Source organism: Vombatus ursinus, unplaced genomic scaffold, assembly GCF_900497805.2.
Source record: "Vombatus ursinus unplaced genomic scaffold, bare-nosed wombat genome assembly UNPS02014778.1, whole genome shotgun sequence".
In the NCBI taxonomy this organism is placed as follows: Eukaryota; Metazoa; Chordata; class Mammalia; order Diprotodontia; family Vombatidae; genus Vombatus; species Vombatus ursinus.
Window position 1 is genome coordinate 51,214,471 of NW_020954556.1, and position 15,864 is coordinate 51,230,334.

Below are 15,864 nucleotides of genomic sequence, written 5' to 3' on the forward strand. Positions count from 1 at the left end.
CTTCCTTCCTTCCTTCCTTCCTTCCTTCCTTCCTTCCTTCCTTCCTTCCTTTTCCTTTCTTCCTTCCTTTCTTCCTTCCTTCCTTCCTTCCTTCCCTCCCTCCCTCCCTTCCTCCCTTCCTTCCTTTCTACTTTCTTTTTTCTCTTCCTTTATTCTTTTTTCTTTCATTCTTCCTTCCTTTCTTTTTTCACCTTCCTTTCTTCCCTTCTTTCTCTCCCTTCCTTCTTACCTTTGCTTCTTTCTTTTCTCTCTTTCTTTCCTTCCTTCCCTCCCTCCCTCCCTTCCTTTTTTCTTTCCACCAGCTGGAGTGATAACACAATAAGTTAACATAATATTTGTTTCAGATCGATACAGAATCTTCCTATGTGTAAGGTATTTTACCAGGTGCTAGGGATGATGCTAAAATCATAAACCCAGTTGGGCTGATCAAACAGTGATGCCCCTCTCCCCCATGAAAACAGAGAAGTTTGGAGGAGGAGTGTTTTGAGGAGAGGAGATGAGCTAGCTTGGACCTGTTGTTTTTGAGATACTTATGGGACACCAAGTGAAATGTCTAGGGCAGCTGGATTTGAAAGACTGGAGTGTGATTAGGATGGGAGACATAGCTTTAGGAGTCATTTGTGTATAGATGGTAATTGAACCTATGTGAGTAGAGGAGATCACCCAAGGAGAGAGGGTCTGGAACAGAACCTTGTGCTTAGAGGCTGGAGATGGATGATGGACCAGCAAAGGAGACAGAGTCTTGTTCTGTTTGGCCTCAGGGGACAGCTCGAGGAACAGTGGGTGGAAATTAGAAAGTGACGTATCTCAGTTTGATGCAAAGAAAAATTTTGTCATTAGAGCTGTCCAAAAGTGGAATGGACTATTTTCCTCAGCAAGGAGTGGGTCTTCTTCCCTGGAGGTCTTTGAATCAAGGGCAGACAACCGTTTGTGGGCTCTGTGGTAGAGGGCATTCTTGTTCAGGCCTCCCTAAATATTAGGTTCAGGTCTTCCTTACTGCAGGCCAGGTGCTTCCTCCACTGCATCATCTTGTTGCCCAAGTATTTCATCTGTTATGCCTTGATCCCAGTCATTAATAAAGTTTAACAACCCTGTGCCAAGTAGAGATCTTTGTGACTCTCCAATAGACAGATCTTTTAGTTAATACCTAAACATCAAATACTACTTTTCAGTCCAACCGATCTTTCTTGGTCAGGAGACATGTCTACTGGACTGTGATGTTGAGTGCCCCTAGGCGTTAGGATGGCAAGAGGTTGCAGGGGTGGGGAACCTGTGGCCTCGAAGCCACATGTGGCCTTCTAGGTTCTCAAGTGTGGCCTTCTGACTGAGTCCAAATTTTATAGAGCAAATCCTTTTATTAAGGGGATTTGTTCTGTGAAGTTTGGATTCAGTCAAAGGGCCACACTTGAGGACCTAGAGGTGCCACACGTGGCCTCGAAGTCACAGGTTCCCCACTCCTGGGAGAGCACCAGGCCTAGAGTCAGTAAGATCTGAGTTCAAATCTTACCTGAGACATTTATTCCTTGACCCTGGGTAAATCATTTAACCTCTGTCTGCCTCAGTTTCCTCAACTGTAAAATGGGGATTATCATAGCACTATCTCCTAGGATTGTTGTAACAATCAAATGAGATAATATTTGTAGAGTGCTAGGCTAATTAGACTAGTCAGTAATGAAAGGACCCTCTTAAAGGGATAGCAGTGTTCAGTCAGAGGGGAATCTTGTTCAGATACAGGTTGCACCAGAAGGTCATTGAGGGCCCTTCCAACCCTGAGATTCTGTGATTCACTGGGATGGAATTCGGAGGACTTTGGTTTCATTCCAGATTCTGGGTTTTTAAAGACACTTTTAAAGGCACTCTGGGCCCACAGGAAAGATTTATTTTGCTGCCACCACAGCATGAATGACTTTGTGATGGGCGCTGTGGAAATAGTGAGTATAGATCATAACACGGCGTCTGCCTTCCAAGTATTCACAGTTGGCAGTGGGAACCAAGACAGAAATATATGTAATAATAATGCTATTTATTGGCCACCACATCAAGTCTGAGCTCCTCTGCAAGGCATACTCTGGCCCCACCCTACCTTTCCATCCTTTTCTTACACCTTCTCTCCACAGTAGGCCCCAGCCTTTGGGCCTTCGGTCACACTGCTCTCCTCTTCTTAAAATGCGCTTGTCTCTCTCCTCCCACCCCCACTTCTGTTTGGCTAAATTCTCCTCATCTTTTAAGGCTAATTGAAGTCCCCCCTTCCCCATAAAACTTCCCATGGCCACTGCAGCAGGCAGTGATTTCTCATTTATGCAAATGATTTTAATTGTCTTCATGAGTTGAAGGCATCTTAGCAGCCATCTAATCTGACCTTTGCCTTGATATTCTATGTCTTTATATTATACCAGACAGGTGGCCATTGGCCTTTTGTTTAGGGGAGTACCTACCAAACTCATGGAGAGTTCTAGTTGTTAGGAAGTATGTCCTTGCATTCAGCCTAAGTTTATCTCTCTGAAACTTGCCCCCATGCTCCTAGTTCTGTCATCTTGGTCCAAGCAGAGCGCCAGGCCCATTCCTTCTGCTGTTGACATCCCTTCAGATACCCGAAGGTAGCTCTCCTGTTTCCCGAAGCCTTCTTTTCTTTAGTCTCAACAACCCTTTTCCTTTAGGAAATCTTCATGGATTATCATTGGAAGACCTGTCACTGTGCCGGCCACGTTCCTCTGCATGCTGGCCAGTTTATTAATGTCCTTCCTAAAATGGGTGCCTGCAGCTGAACACAGCACTGCTGATGATGTCTAAATAGGGTAGAATCCAGTGGGATGTCGCCCTCCTCATCCTGGACTCTGTGCCTCTCAATACAATGTGATGGAGCATCTTAGTTGTTCTTGATTTATTAAATGAATGTTAGTTTTGATTTCTTACATAGACTGAAAACTCCTTGAGGACAGAGACCCAATTTTTTTTTACTTCCCTTGTATTCTTCCCCAGGTTTTAGCACATTAACTGGGCACATAAGATGGTTTTTTGAAAATAAATTTTTATTGATACATATATTTTTTACATTACCAAAATTTCCCCTAGTATCTCTGCCTTCCCCTCCACTATCTCAGAGGTATCCCATATAACAAACCCCATCCCATATAACAAATCTTTTTTTTAAAAGGGAGGAAAAAAATCAGCAAAACCAAAAGTCTGAAAATATGTGCAATGTATCAGGCCTGTGGACCTTGTATTTCATGTAACAGGATGTTCTAGAAATCCTTATTGATTAATTGATAATAGGATGTCTATACTTTTCCACATAAATAATGCATGGGCTCTAGTACTACACAGAAGCGGAAAGAATAAGCATTTCTCTAATAGCACTTATGCTGTGCCAGGCACTGTGCTAAGAGCTTTACAGATATCATTTCATTTAATATATCAACTCTGGGAGGTATGTGCTGTTATTATCCTCATTTACTGAGTCAGACAGAGGTTAAATCACTTGCCCAGTGTCACGTACCTGGTAAGTGTGTGAGGCTGAATTTAAATTAACGTTTTCTTGACTCTAGGACCAGTGCTCTATCCAGTGTCACCTAGCTGCCAGTAGGTGTAGATGGAGGCGGGATGGGTTGCCCAGTGATTATTGAGTATATAATTTTAATCAGCAGAGACTTTTTATATCTTATTCTTGCTTTAGAATAACTCTGTATCCTGGTGACTTAGGTCTTAGGTAAAGCTTCAAACCGCCTCTTTTCCATACCACACACACACACACTCATGCCCTTTTCTTTTTCTATCTCTGTTCTCTCTGTTCTCTCTCTCTCTCTCTCTCTCTCTCTTTCTCTCTTTCTCTTTCTCTTTCTCTCTCTCTCCCTCTTTCTCTCTGTCTCTCTCTCCCTCTCTCCCCTCCCCTCCCCCTTCTCTCCTCTCTTTTCTTTCTGTCTCTCTCCTTTGTCTCTATTTCTGTCTGTCTGTTTCACTTTCTCTTCCCCTCTTCTGTTTTCTCCAGCCATTCCCAAGCTTCTTAGAGGTAGGCTTGATCTGAAATTGGTTTCCTCTGTTAGCTGACCTTCTGTTTTCCAGCCACTATTTGAGAACACGCACTTGCTGGATAATTGAATCACACAGCATATCTATGAGGAGATTGGACATTTTTATTTTGTGCTGTTTGATTTAGACCTCAATGAGAATAACAGATAGCATTGAAAATCTGATCTCAGAAATGACAAATGCTCAAAAGGATGAGGGAAAAATAGGTACACTAATGAACTGTTGGTGGAGTAATGAACTGGTCCAACCATTCTAAAAAACAATTTTGATCTAGACCCAAAGGGCTATAAAACTGTGCATAACCTTTGACTTAGCAATACCACTACTAGGTTTGTATCCCAAAGAGGTCAAAGGAAAAGGACCTATATGTACATAAATATTTATTTTTTTTGTGGTGGTAAAGAATTCAAATTCGAGGGCATGCTCATCAGTTGGAGAAGGGATGAACAAGTTGTGGCATATAGAATACCATTGTGCTATGGGAAATGATGAGGGGGGTGGTATCAGAAAAACATGACAAGACCTATATGAACTGATGCAAAGTGAAGTAAGAAGAGCCAAGAGATCATTGTGTGCAGTGACAGCAATGTTGTAATGATGATTAACTGTGGAAGACTCAGGCACCCTGATTGCTACAGTGATTCAAGACAATTCTAGAGGACTTATGATGAAAAAATCCTGTTCACTTCCAGAGAGAGAACTGATGAACTCTGAATGTAAATTGAAGCATAATTTTCTCATTTTCTTTATTTTTCTTGCTTTTTTGAAAAAATATGGCTAATATGGAAATATACTTTTCATAATTTCACATATATAGTTGGTATCACATTGCTTGCCTTCTCAGTGAGTCTGGAGAGGTGTGGGAGGGAGGGAGAGAATTTGGAACTCAAAATTTAAAAAGAAAAGAATGCTAAAAATAAATAATAAATTGAAATGTTCAAAAAAAATCTGATCTCTTCTAATGGAGTTAGCACATGGGGCATTTCTAAAGTCACATTCAAGGGGATTATCTGGGTTTATTAATAGAATTATTTAGCATTGAATCCATTCTCTAGAGCATATTTTGATACCTGTCATGTTTTTGAAAAATGTTATCTTTGTTAACTAAGGAAGTCATAGGACCCCTTCATTATGATTTCCTGTTTTTATTTTCTGTAGCTTGAAATATCTGCTTAGAAAGTTTTAAAAATAAGGTATGTGTATGGGTTGTTTGTTTTTTTTTTTAAGATCATAGTCACATTAGAGTCAGAGAATTGATTTTCTCTCCTGCCTCATCCTCCTGGTAGGATTTGGTTTTCTAAAGTTTTTATGCTGCTGTAGGAGCTGAATGCAAAGAGAATTCAGGTCTCCAATTGGAAAGGAAGCAGAATAGTCTTTTAAGTTCTCCCATTTGGGATGAAATGACAGGATCCATGTGCATTTATCTTAGGTTTATTCTGTTCCGACTTGGCTGCAGACAAGAAATTCTGCCTCTTTATTATAAACTCCAAATATTATCATTTACTAATATTGTATTGCACCAAATTTTATCAGCTACTAATATTGTATTACATTACTCCAAATATTATCAGGTCTTTAGAAATGTCTTTTTTGAAAGAATAGAGCAGGGGTGGGGAACCTGCCTTCTAGGTTCTTGGGTGTGGCCTTTTGACTGAGTCCAAGTTTTATAGAACAAATTCTTTTATTAAGGGGATTTGTTTTGTGAAGTTTGGATTCAGTCAAAGGGCTGCACTTGAGGACCTAGGGGGCCACGTGTGGCCTGGAGGACACAGGTTCCCCACCCCTGGAAGAGAGCTTTGGTCACTGCTGTAGTCAAGATACTTAACTAGTCTAGTGTTTCCTTTTAGGTTACCTTGTTAAAGTCTCTATTTTCTTGTCTAATTTTTCAAGTTTATCAGTTGTTTACTTAACTGGACTTGTGGTTGATGTGATGCTCTCCCCTGCAACACCCTCCCCCTAATGGAAATGTAAAAAAAACCCAGGAAATAAATAAGTATCGTCAAGCAAAATAAATACACACAAAAGTCCATGTCTATAAATGTCAATCTCTTTCTGCTTTTAGAATCCATCACCTGTCTTTTAGGAAGCAGGTAAACATGCTTCATTTTAGGTCCTTTATAGAATGGGTGGTCATTTCTTTGATCAGGGTTCTTAAGTTTTTCTTTACAATGTTGTTGTATTGCTTATTGTGTTATTGTATTACTTGTTCTCTTGATTCCAATGACTTTACTCTGTACTAGTTCCTACTTCCCAAGATTTTCTGAAGTCATCTTTTCTAACTTTTTATGACACAGTAATACTCCATTACACATGTGTACCACACTTTATTCAGTCATTTGCCAATGGATAGAAACCCTCTTAGTTTCTAGCTCTTTGCTTTTTCCTTTCCCTTTTAATATCCACTTTAGAATTAAGTTTATTTTACTTACATCTGTTCCCTCCATGGTATTATCCTCTCTCTTAACCTGTCTTATTCTTATCCCTGTCATTTTCCCTGTTGAGTGTGATATATTATTACACAAAACTCTTGTGTTTGTGTGTGTGTGTGTGTGTGTTTGTCTGGTGAAGTTTACATGATGCCCACTCCTCACATACCTTCCTCTATGTTTTCTTTTCCTCTTACTCCAATTTTGAGAACTAGTACAACCCCTTTCTTCCTCTTTTCTAAAATAGTGTATTCCTTTTATATTACCTTTTCTTTCCTTTCTTAAAATTCCCAGAGCAGAACCAATCCATTTCCAGGTCTTCTGTTTTTTCTTATTTGAGTCCCTCAAGACATTAAGGTAATGGAGGTATATTTGTTTCTTTTTCCACACTAGGATATCAACCCTTCATCATCATATAATCCCCTTCCTTTTCTTAAATTAAACCTTTCTAGGTTTTTCTTTACTTTGCATTTCAGAATTCCTACTCAGTTCTGGTCTTCTCACTAAAAATTCTTGAAAGTCCTCTGTTCTTTTAAAGATCCACTTTTTCCCTTGTAGAATTATACTTGGCCTTGTAGGGTAAGTTATTCTTGGTTGTAAGCCTATATATTTTGCCTTTTGGAATATTGTACTCAAAGCTCTTCTCTCGTTTATAGTAGAGACTGCCAAGTCTTGTGTGATCCTGACTGTGGTTCTTTGATACCCAGACTCTGTTTCTGGCTCCTTAGAGTATTTTTTTTTTCTTGAGGAAACCAGATTTTGACTATGGCATTCCTGAAACTTTTCTTCTGTGGTTTCTTTAAGGGGTGCATCAGTGAATTCTTTCTATTTTTACTTTGCTCTCTGGTTCTAATAGATCTGGGCAGTTTTAGTTTATGATTTCTTGAAATACAGAGTTTATACTTTAAAAGAGATTATTATTTTCAAGGAGTCCAATAATTCTTAAATAATTTCTTCTTGACCTGTTTTCCAGATCAGTTTTTTTAAAAATAGTAGATACTTTACATTTTCTTATATTTTTTTTCCCACTTTTGTTTTTGTTGTAATGTTTCTGTCTAATGGAGTCATTGATTTATGTTTGGTCTTTTCTAATTTTCAGGGAGGCCATTCCTTGTGTAAGATTTATTACTTTCTCTTCTAAGTTATTCATACTTCTTTTAGTTCTTTCCTCCAAAGCTTTTATTTCATCTTTTATCTCTTACTTCATTTCTTGTGGTGGAAAATGCATTTTTCCTTTGTCTGTGCTTGTAGTCGTTATGGAGTTATTCCCTTCTAGGTTGTATTTTTTTTGGACATTTTTGGATTTATTATAACTCTTTATTGGGTCTGTGTCTTCTGCTTGCTCTTCCCTCCTACCTTAGTTCCTGAATTGGGTCTTTGTATTGGGGCCGGGCTCCACCACCTGCTAAGCTTTGGGGTGGCATGGTCATCCTTGCTTGGTCTTAGCCTGAGTCATCTGGGTTCCTAAACTGATCCTCCCTGAGTTAGGCCTCTCTTCTGGATCTTTGAGGTTCAGCGAGCGGAATCTTCAGTGCCCTCTCTGGCGCTCAGGATAGATGGGCCTGGGGTGTCCTGGGCTAAGTGCTATCACACCCACACTGTTGGTCCCTTCTAAGCTCTACACTGAGGGATTCCAACCATCATGGTACTCTCCCTGGAAGCCTTCCATTCTTGATGTTTCCAAATATAGAACCTTGTCAGCTGCATTTGGCACCAAGGCTACCCTATTATTTGCCCATGGGCATCTGGCTAATTTTTTGTGCGATTCTAGAGTTGAAGAAGTTACTATAGTTTCCCACGGATTTTTTTTTTTTATCATTATTCAGTCTGGTGTCATTCCCAATCCTATCCTCCTGTACCCCTTCCCTAGAATAGGTGGGAGGTGGGGAAAAGGAGAAAAGCCGACCTTGTGTGCCTATGACACATTTTTTAAAGTCAACACAGACCAATTTTAATAACCTTAATTTGCACCACTGGACTGAATTTTAATAGTTATAAATCAAATAGCTTGTTTAATTTGAAAACTATAGTAGTCCTTCTGGTCCCACCTACAGGTATAGACAAGCTGGCTTGTAGGACATTGATCCGAAGGCAGTCTAATAAATCCAGTGATCCTTGGTTATTCAGGGGAACTGATAAATTGAAGCCAGTTTTCTTTGGGTCATTATTCTTGAAACCAGGGTTTCTGCACCTTTTTGGTGTGATGGTGACAACAGTCTGGTAATGAAGCCTATGGACCCCTTCTCAGAACCATGTTTTTACATGTGTAAAATAAAATACATGGACTTACAAAGGGAACCAATTATATTGAAATGCAGTTGTCAGAATATTTTTTTTAAAGTTTCCAGACCCCCCTCAAATCTATCCTGCACCTTAGACTAAGAACTCCAGCTTTATATGAATGCTTTTTAGTTGGAAATTCCTTTATTTCTCTAGAAATTTTGGTGTCTGAGCAAGGTCATCTTGATGGGATGTCTCCTTATGGTTGCGTTGTATGATGTAGTTTGACAGTTGCCCCACTGGGGGTAGTTGCTGTGGTTTTGGTAAAATATGTTGATATCTAGGGTTTTTGTTCTGTGTTATAATGTGGATATAAACGAACTTGTAAATACCCACACATAAATGAAATATGTACTTTTAATTTTTTTAGGTAAAGAATATAGGAGACTACTTTAAACAACACCTTTTACAATCCAGACACAGAGGAGCATTTGAATTGGCTTACACTGGCTTTGTAAAGCTAACTCAAGTCCTAACCAGGTAAAAAACAAAACAAATGTTCTTTTTGTATATATTTTGTAGAGTTAATATGCAAGCCATGTGAAGAAAAAGCTTATAGCCTTATGTTCTAGTGTCTACAAGAACACAGTTTAGTTGGCTACAAAACTTCTGGAAGAAATTGTTTTCTTAGGTCTTATTGTATGGCCTGCTACAAATGTTTGAGTGAAATGTCCAAACCTGGCAATGTTCTCCTTGAAAGTGGATTTGAAGTAAACTTGAATATTTTTCTAAAAATAGCTCCCAAATTACTCTTTTTTTTTTTTAGTGAATAAACTGAATGTTTGGTCTGTTTGAAAATTACTTGGTATTTGGAATAAAGCATTGCTGGGTGTGTATGTATGTGTATTTGCACATGTGTGTGTGTGCACGCATGCATTATAGTCAGAGAAACACTTAGCAATTTAGTAAGTTTACCTTCAGAAGTTTATTCTCTGGGAATCTTTAAATGAGCAGTAAGTAGATTGAATGGTATTTTTTTTCCTATGACTGGAAAAATACTTAGGTAGGCTTAATATATTTTGTTAAAAAGGTACATGTTTTTGACATTCTACTTTAATGACATTTTTTTTTCATTCATATACACCTTTCCTCCAAAGCTGGCGGAGGAAACCTTAAATTACTTAATGACTAAGTGTTCGCTGGCAAGTGTTTTCCAAATAAAAGGTAGTATTTTCCAGGAAAACATTTCCATTGCCTGGAAACCTTTTGAAACGAAGCAGATTTTTGCCAGTATTGTGGCCTTAGCAAACATTTTATTTTGGACTGTTAAGACAACTACCCCATGAACATTTTCTAAACATTTTTCGCACTCCTGGTAAAAACATTTGTAAAATATATTAGCTGTTATGGTAGTACAGAATGTTTTCTAAATGGTAATTTATTAAATAAAATACACTTGCCACTAACTGGCTGATTCTTGATGATATTTCAACATTTTTTCAATAAAGCTGTGGCTTTTTGGATTGGATTTATCCATTTTGGATGGATTTATCCATCATTACACTGTGATGATGCTTCACTGTAGAGACAGATTGATGGTACAGTGAATAGAGCATTGGCTCTGGAATCAGAAGGACTTGAGTTCAAATCCATCCTCAGACACTTACTAGCAGTGTGACTTTGGGCAAATCATTTCACCTCTGTCTGCCTCAGTTTCCTCAACTGTAAAATGAGGTTAGTAATAGCATGAACTTCCCCGGGGGTGTCATGAGGATCAAATGAGATAATTCTTATTAAACATTCAGCATAGTGCCTGGAAAATATAGGTGGTTAATATATTTCTTTCCTTCTGGAGAATAAAGTCTATCTGAGTCCCTCTCCTGTAGGCATTAATCGCTCAGCAACCATAGTGGCATCTACAACCCCCAGGATTGTGCGGGGTGTTAGAGATATAAAGAAGTATAAGACATGAACTAGCTGGGGATTCAGAACTTAATGCAGCAAAGTAAGAGCAAACAATATATAACAGTTTATTATTACATGCTAAATTATGTGGTAGAAGCTATGTATACCATAGGAGTTAGGGGAGGAAGGCATCAGTGAGGGCTGGTGTGGCCAGGAATGGCTTCCTGGAAGAACTAGAAATTTGACCGTTTCTTGAAAGATGGCTAGCCTTTGAGGGGGCTGAGGGAGGAAGAGAAGACATTCCATGAGAAAATAACAGTATAAGCAAAGGCAATGAGGTGGATTTTATTAAAGCATGTTCTTGGTAACTTGCTTGATGATAATGACATTGTATTAGGGAGTAATGGTAGATAAGACATCTAAAACTGGACAAGTGAGTTTAGATTTGATGTAGTAGGGAACAGGGCTCCCTTGAAGACTTTTGAGCAGGGAAATTACATGATGAAAGATAATTACTTTTTATTTCTCTCTCCCCCTCCCTATCCCCAATGCAGTGTATTTACAAATATGTAATCCTTAATAAATGAATATTTAATTAATTAATTGGAAATGGGAGAGATTAGAATCAGGGACAACAGCTATAATACTTTTTAATCATTTCAGCATCAGTGGGAAGGAAAAGATTGGGTATAAAACATTCAGCTTGTGCCACCGAGTTTGCAATCTAGTTTAGGAAACAAAACAAACAGGCAACAACCATTAACCTTTCAAAGAAAAAAAAATAGGACTTGGTGACTCATTGGATTTGGTAATGATGGAAAGAGATGGATCAAATGTTACTCCAGTTTTCAGGCCTGTCTGACTGGGAGAATATTCACATCATTAACAGAGCCTAGGAAGTTGGAAGGGGGATGAATTTAGTCTGGGGCATATTTAGTTAGTGGTGATGGCCATGCATTCACGTGGGAATATATAATCACCGGTTGGAAATTTGATAATGGAGATAGGATTTGGGAGTCATCAGCATGGAGGGTAGAGTTGAAGCCAAGAAAGGATAAGAGCTAAGTGTCATAGGTTCAAGGTTGGAAGAGATCTTAGAAGTGATCCATTTCAACCCTCCCATTGAAAAGATGAGGAAGCATCAGAAAGAGTAAGACAACAAGACATATACTGAGTCTTGGGGAACATCAGTGGCTTCAGTTGCATGGTGGAGTTGGGAGAGTGGCATGGTTGGGGGAAGAGAATGCATCCCTGATTTTCCAGACCTCCCCTTAGAGGGGCCACTCAGAGGACCCTGGACTGCTCCTTGACTATTTTTGACCAATATGTTATTAGTTCTTGACTGCTATGTCTGCATTAAGTGGGTCTTTATTTCCTTGGAGACATTTCAAACCTGCTGACCAGAATGTTTAGCAGAGAACATCTTTTCAGTGTGTGTGTGGCTTTCTTTTGTTTAGTTTTCATTTTTAAAAGAAAATTTGTTGCTATTGGTTTCCCTTTGATAGCCTTTTACAAGCCTCCTAAGCTATGAGAAAATTGTTTACGTACAGAACTTAAAAAAATAGAAGTTTGCAAAAAGAAATCTTAAGAGATCATGAAAATCCGCTGAAATTGAGGCCAGTTGCTGGCCTTTTCTTGAACTACAGCTGTGTTAAGGAGGAAACACTTAAGGAGATTAATGGGTAAATCACGGAAGAGTTAAACATGAACAGCATTTGTTTGAATTGGTTTTTAATAGGATTATTCAGAATGTCTTCAAATATAAACTAACTTCACAATTAAACAATCAGCAAAGAACAAATAGAAATAGGAGGCATCTTCTTCGTTATGAAAACCATACATGAAAAAGCAAAATTTTGACTTCATGTAAAAAAAGGATATTGAGTAATCCAATATTTTTTTTTATTATCACGTGCCTTCTTGTTAGAAAGAAAGGAAACCATCCATATTTCCGTTCTTGGAAGGATCATAAGCGCCATCATTTTAAAGATGAAAAAAAAAATCCAAAAATGAAAATGCTTTGAACCAACCATGGGTAGGTATTTAATTAGGATTCAGTAGTACCAGTATTAGTCAACTACAGTGCTTTTTACTAGATTTTCTTCAACTCGACATACATTTATTAAGTTCCTTATATATATACCAGGCACTACTTCCAAATATCTAAGCCCCTTAGAAAGGCAGGGTGATGACAGTTTCATACATAAATTTCATCATGAAGTTTATATTGATTATCTATTTCCAGCTTCCTTAGATCCTTGGTCACTTTCTCCTTCTTTTTCATCATCATCATCATTATTGTTATTTTCCCTGTGAAGTGAGTCCGTGTGGCATAGTAGATAGAAAGCTGGCCTTGAAGCTGTTGAGAAATGGGTTCAGGTTCCACCTCTGGCTACATTGGGTGTGGCCCTGTGAGGGTCACTTCCTCCCAGGGGTCTGGGTACATCACTAAGACTACAGATTTCAGAGAAAGTACAAAGGGTATTCCCTATACTAAAGAAATTTCAGGCCTACTACTTACCTGTATTCTTTCCTCCATGAAAACAGTCAGAAATGCTTTCCCTGCTATATAAAGTTGAGCCTATTATTTGCATCAGAAGGAGAGGCTAACTTTGTTTTTTCCCTGTGTGACTTTCCTCTGCATAGGTCTTCATAATTTAGCCCCTTCCTGTCTTTCCAGACTTCTTATACCTTACTCCCCTTTCACATCCTTTCCACTTGGACTTAATTCACCTTTGGAATGTTCCTGTCCTTTACCTCCACTCCTTAGTTTCCCTGACTTACTTCAGGGCTGAGCTTAAATCCTATTTTTTGCACACCTGTCTTGGTCCCCTTAGCTGCCAATGCTTTCCCTTTTTCAGATTACCTCCATCTATTTTGTGTATGTTTTCTGTGTCTTTAGTATTTACATGTTGTTTCGCCCACTAGAATGTTAGCTCCTCAAGGACAGGGCTGATTTTTACTTTTCTTTGTATCTCCATTACTTAGCACAGTACCTGGAATAAAGTAAGTTCTTAATAAATGCTTGTTGACTGAGTGATTGAATGAATGAAAAGCTCAATAAACTTGTAATAGCACAGTGACTTTTAGCACAGTACCACATCTATGGGTGGAAGTGGGAATAGATAAGCCAACAGATATTTGTTCCTCATTATAGATGTATCGTAATAATCCGTGAATTATACTTTCATGTGGACCTCAATCTATTATTCTTCCCAGTGCTTACTGAAATGTAATGACCAGTCAGGTAACCAGCAGATTTTTTTTTTTTTGAAGTCAGGACAGCTATTTTTGCAGCCTTGATTAGAAGAAATTAACTGATAGCACATAGCAAATTTTCCATCATAGAAAACCAATACTGATTGACTCTTGGGGACTCCAAATTACAGTATGGTGGTTTAATAGGAGTAATGCCCAGATACAATTAACATCGCTTAGTCATAGCTGCTACTATTTAAAATCTAGCAGGAAGAATTCACATGAGTTGAACTTTAACTCTTGCAAATTGAAATAGATTAATGCAGAAATCATTTTCTCCACCTGAGTATGAAAAGACTACATCTTTGAAGAGCATAAAGTTAGATAAGAAAAGTGTATGAGACATATCAGAACTGAAAAATAATGCTCAAAGTGACCATCTACCCTAAAAGAAAGGCAACTACATCTTGTTCAAACCTTTAACATTTTTTCTTTTTACCAAACATGTGTAAGAGGTGTTATAGTGTGCAGTTCATTTAGCATTTTGTAAATTTTATTTTTAAGAATCCCTTTTCTATTTCAATATTTGATTGGAATTAAAGAGACTTGGGGAAACTTAAGGGGCGGCTAGGCGGCGCCATAGTGCATAGAGTGCTGGGCCTGGCTCATCTTCCTGAGTTCAAATGTGACCTCAGACACTTCCTAGCTGTGTGACCCTGGGCAAGTCACTTCACCCTGTTTGCCTCAGTTTCCTCTTCTGCAAAGTGAGCTGGAGAAGGAAATGGCAAACCACTCCAGTGTCTTTGCCAGGAAAACCCCAAATGGGGCCATGAAGAGTCAGACACCAGTGAGAAGTGACTGAACGACAACAATAAGAGGGAAGCGTCAGTGCTTTGACAAATATAAATTACAACCTTTTTTCTTGTGCGTGTCTACCTACCTAGTGACTTGTCGGTATCACAGTCTTCAGTCTTCTCAGTTCATATTTTCTTGAGTTTGCCTTGTAACTGTAGAGGATGTTACGTACTTTTATGTATTATTAAATACCGACTTTCTGGATACTAAATCATTTCCTTTAAACAATTAGTAATACACTTATCGTTCTGGCTAAACTGCTTCTCAGTGAAGAATTTGGGACCTATCTTTATTGGCAGAGACCTAGAATTACTTATGTTAACTTTCCCCCCACCCTCCTTGATTTGAAAGTTTACTTTTAATACTTTAGAAAATCCAGCTGGGGAAAAAAATCCAATTGAGACCTAAATGTCTGTGCCACTCACTTCTCTTCCTGCCCCCACCACCCCTTTTATCCATTGCATCTAGTAATTCTTCCCAAGATTCTCTCTGGACTTCAAATTGGTAATTTAATTTTGTCACTATTATTGCTCCCGCCTGAAGCTAAGTCTCCCAAATAGTCCTGTTTTGTTTTGTTTTGTTTTTTTGTCTGTAGCAAACCTCAACAACAACAACAAAAAGAATTGTGGGGGGGGAGGGTAGTATAAGTGGAGGTTGAGATTGTCTTTACTGATAAGCACCATTTACAGTGGGTTTCAGTTGGGTAAATAATTTCTGAGGCTTGAATTTTTCCCTCACATTTTTATGTTTCCTTTAAAAAAAAAAATGCACATGCATGCATACACCCTACACATCTGTCAGTGTTTAGTGTAATTTGAAATAATAAACGTAAAACTTGAAATAATAAACATATTACTTGACCAAAGAATGGATGAATCAAGCCCAAAAGAATGAAAGGGAGAAGTTATTTTAGAAAACAGATGGAGATTGGAAAAATCTCTTTAGGTTAGGAGAAATAAACACACTAGTGGACTTTGAGGAAATGAAGGAAACATTTTTCAATTAGCTAAAGTAATATACCTAATCAGGAGTCAGCAAGAACCAGCTCTGTGCTGTAGCACTCTGGGGTGATGGATTTCTGCTTGAAGATGGTGGAAAGCCACTTTATGGACGGTACACTTGATTGATTGGCACAAAATGGACTTTAACGACCAATTAGCTGAGTGTACAGCACATGTAATTTGATTTCAGCCTGTGGGTTTTATGCTTATCTTAGAACCCATACCCACTAGAA

The 15,864-nt window shown here is 38.5% G+C and overlaps 1 protein-coding gene across 3 annotated transcripts in view; it reads left to right on the plus strand.

The window, feature by feature from the left end:
- The window catches only part of THADA (THADA, armadillo repeat containing), a 438,429-nt gene that overhangs the window by 58,461 nt on the left and 364,104 nt on the right, over nucleotides 1–15,864 (plus strand). For all 3 annotated transcript variants that reach the window (XM_027865188.1, XM_027865189.1, XM_027865190.1), the window contains exon 22: nucleotides 9,103–9,212. In XM_027865188.1, the coding sequence (XP_027720989.1) occupies nucleotides 9,103–9,212 (110 nt within the window). The remainder of the gene's footprint in view (nucleotides 1–9,102; nucleotides 9,213–15,864) is intronic.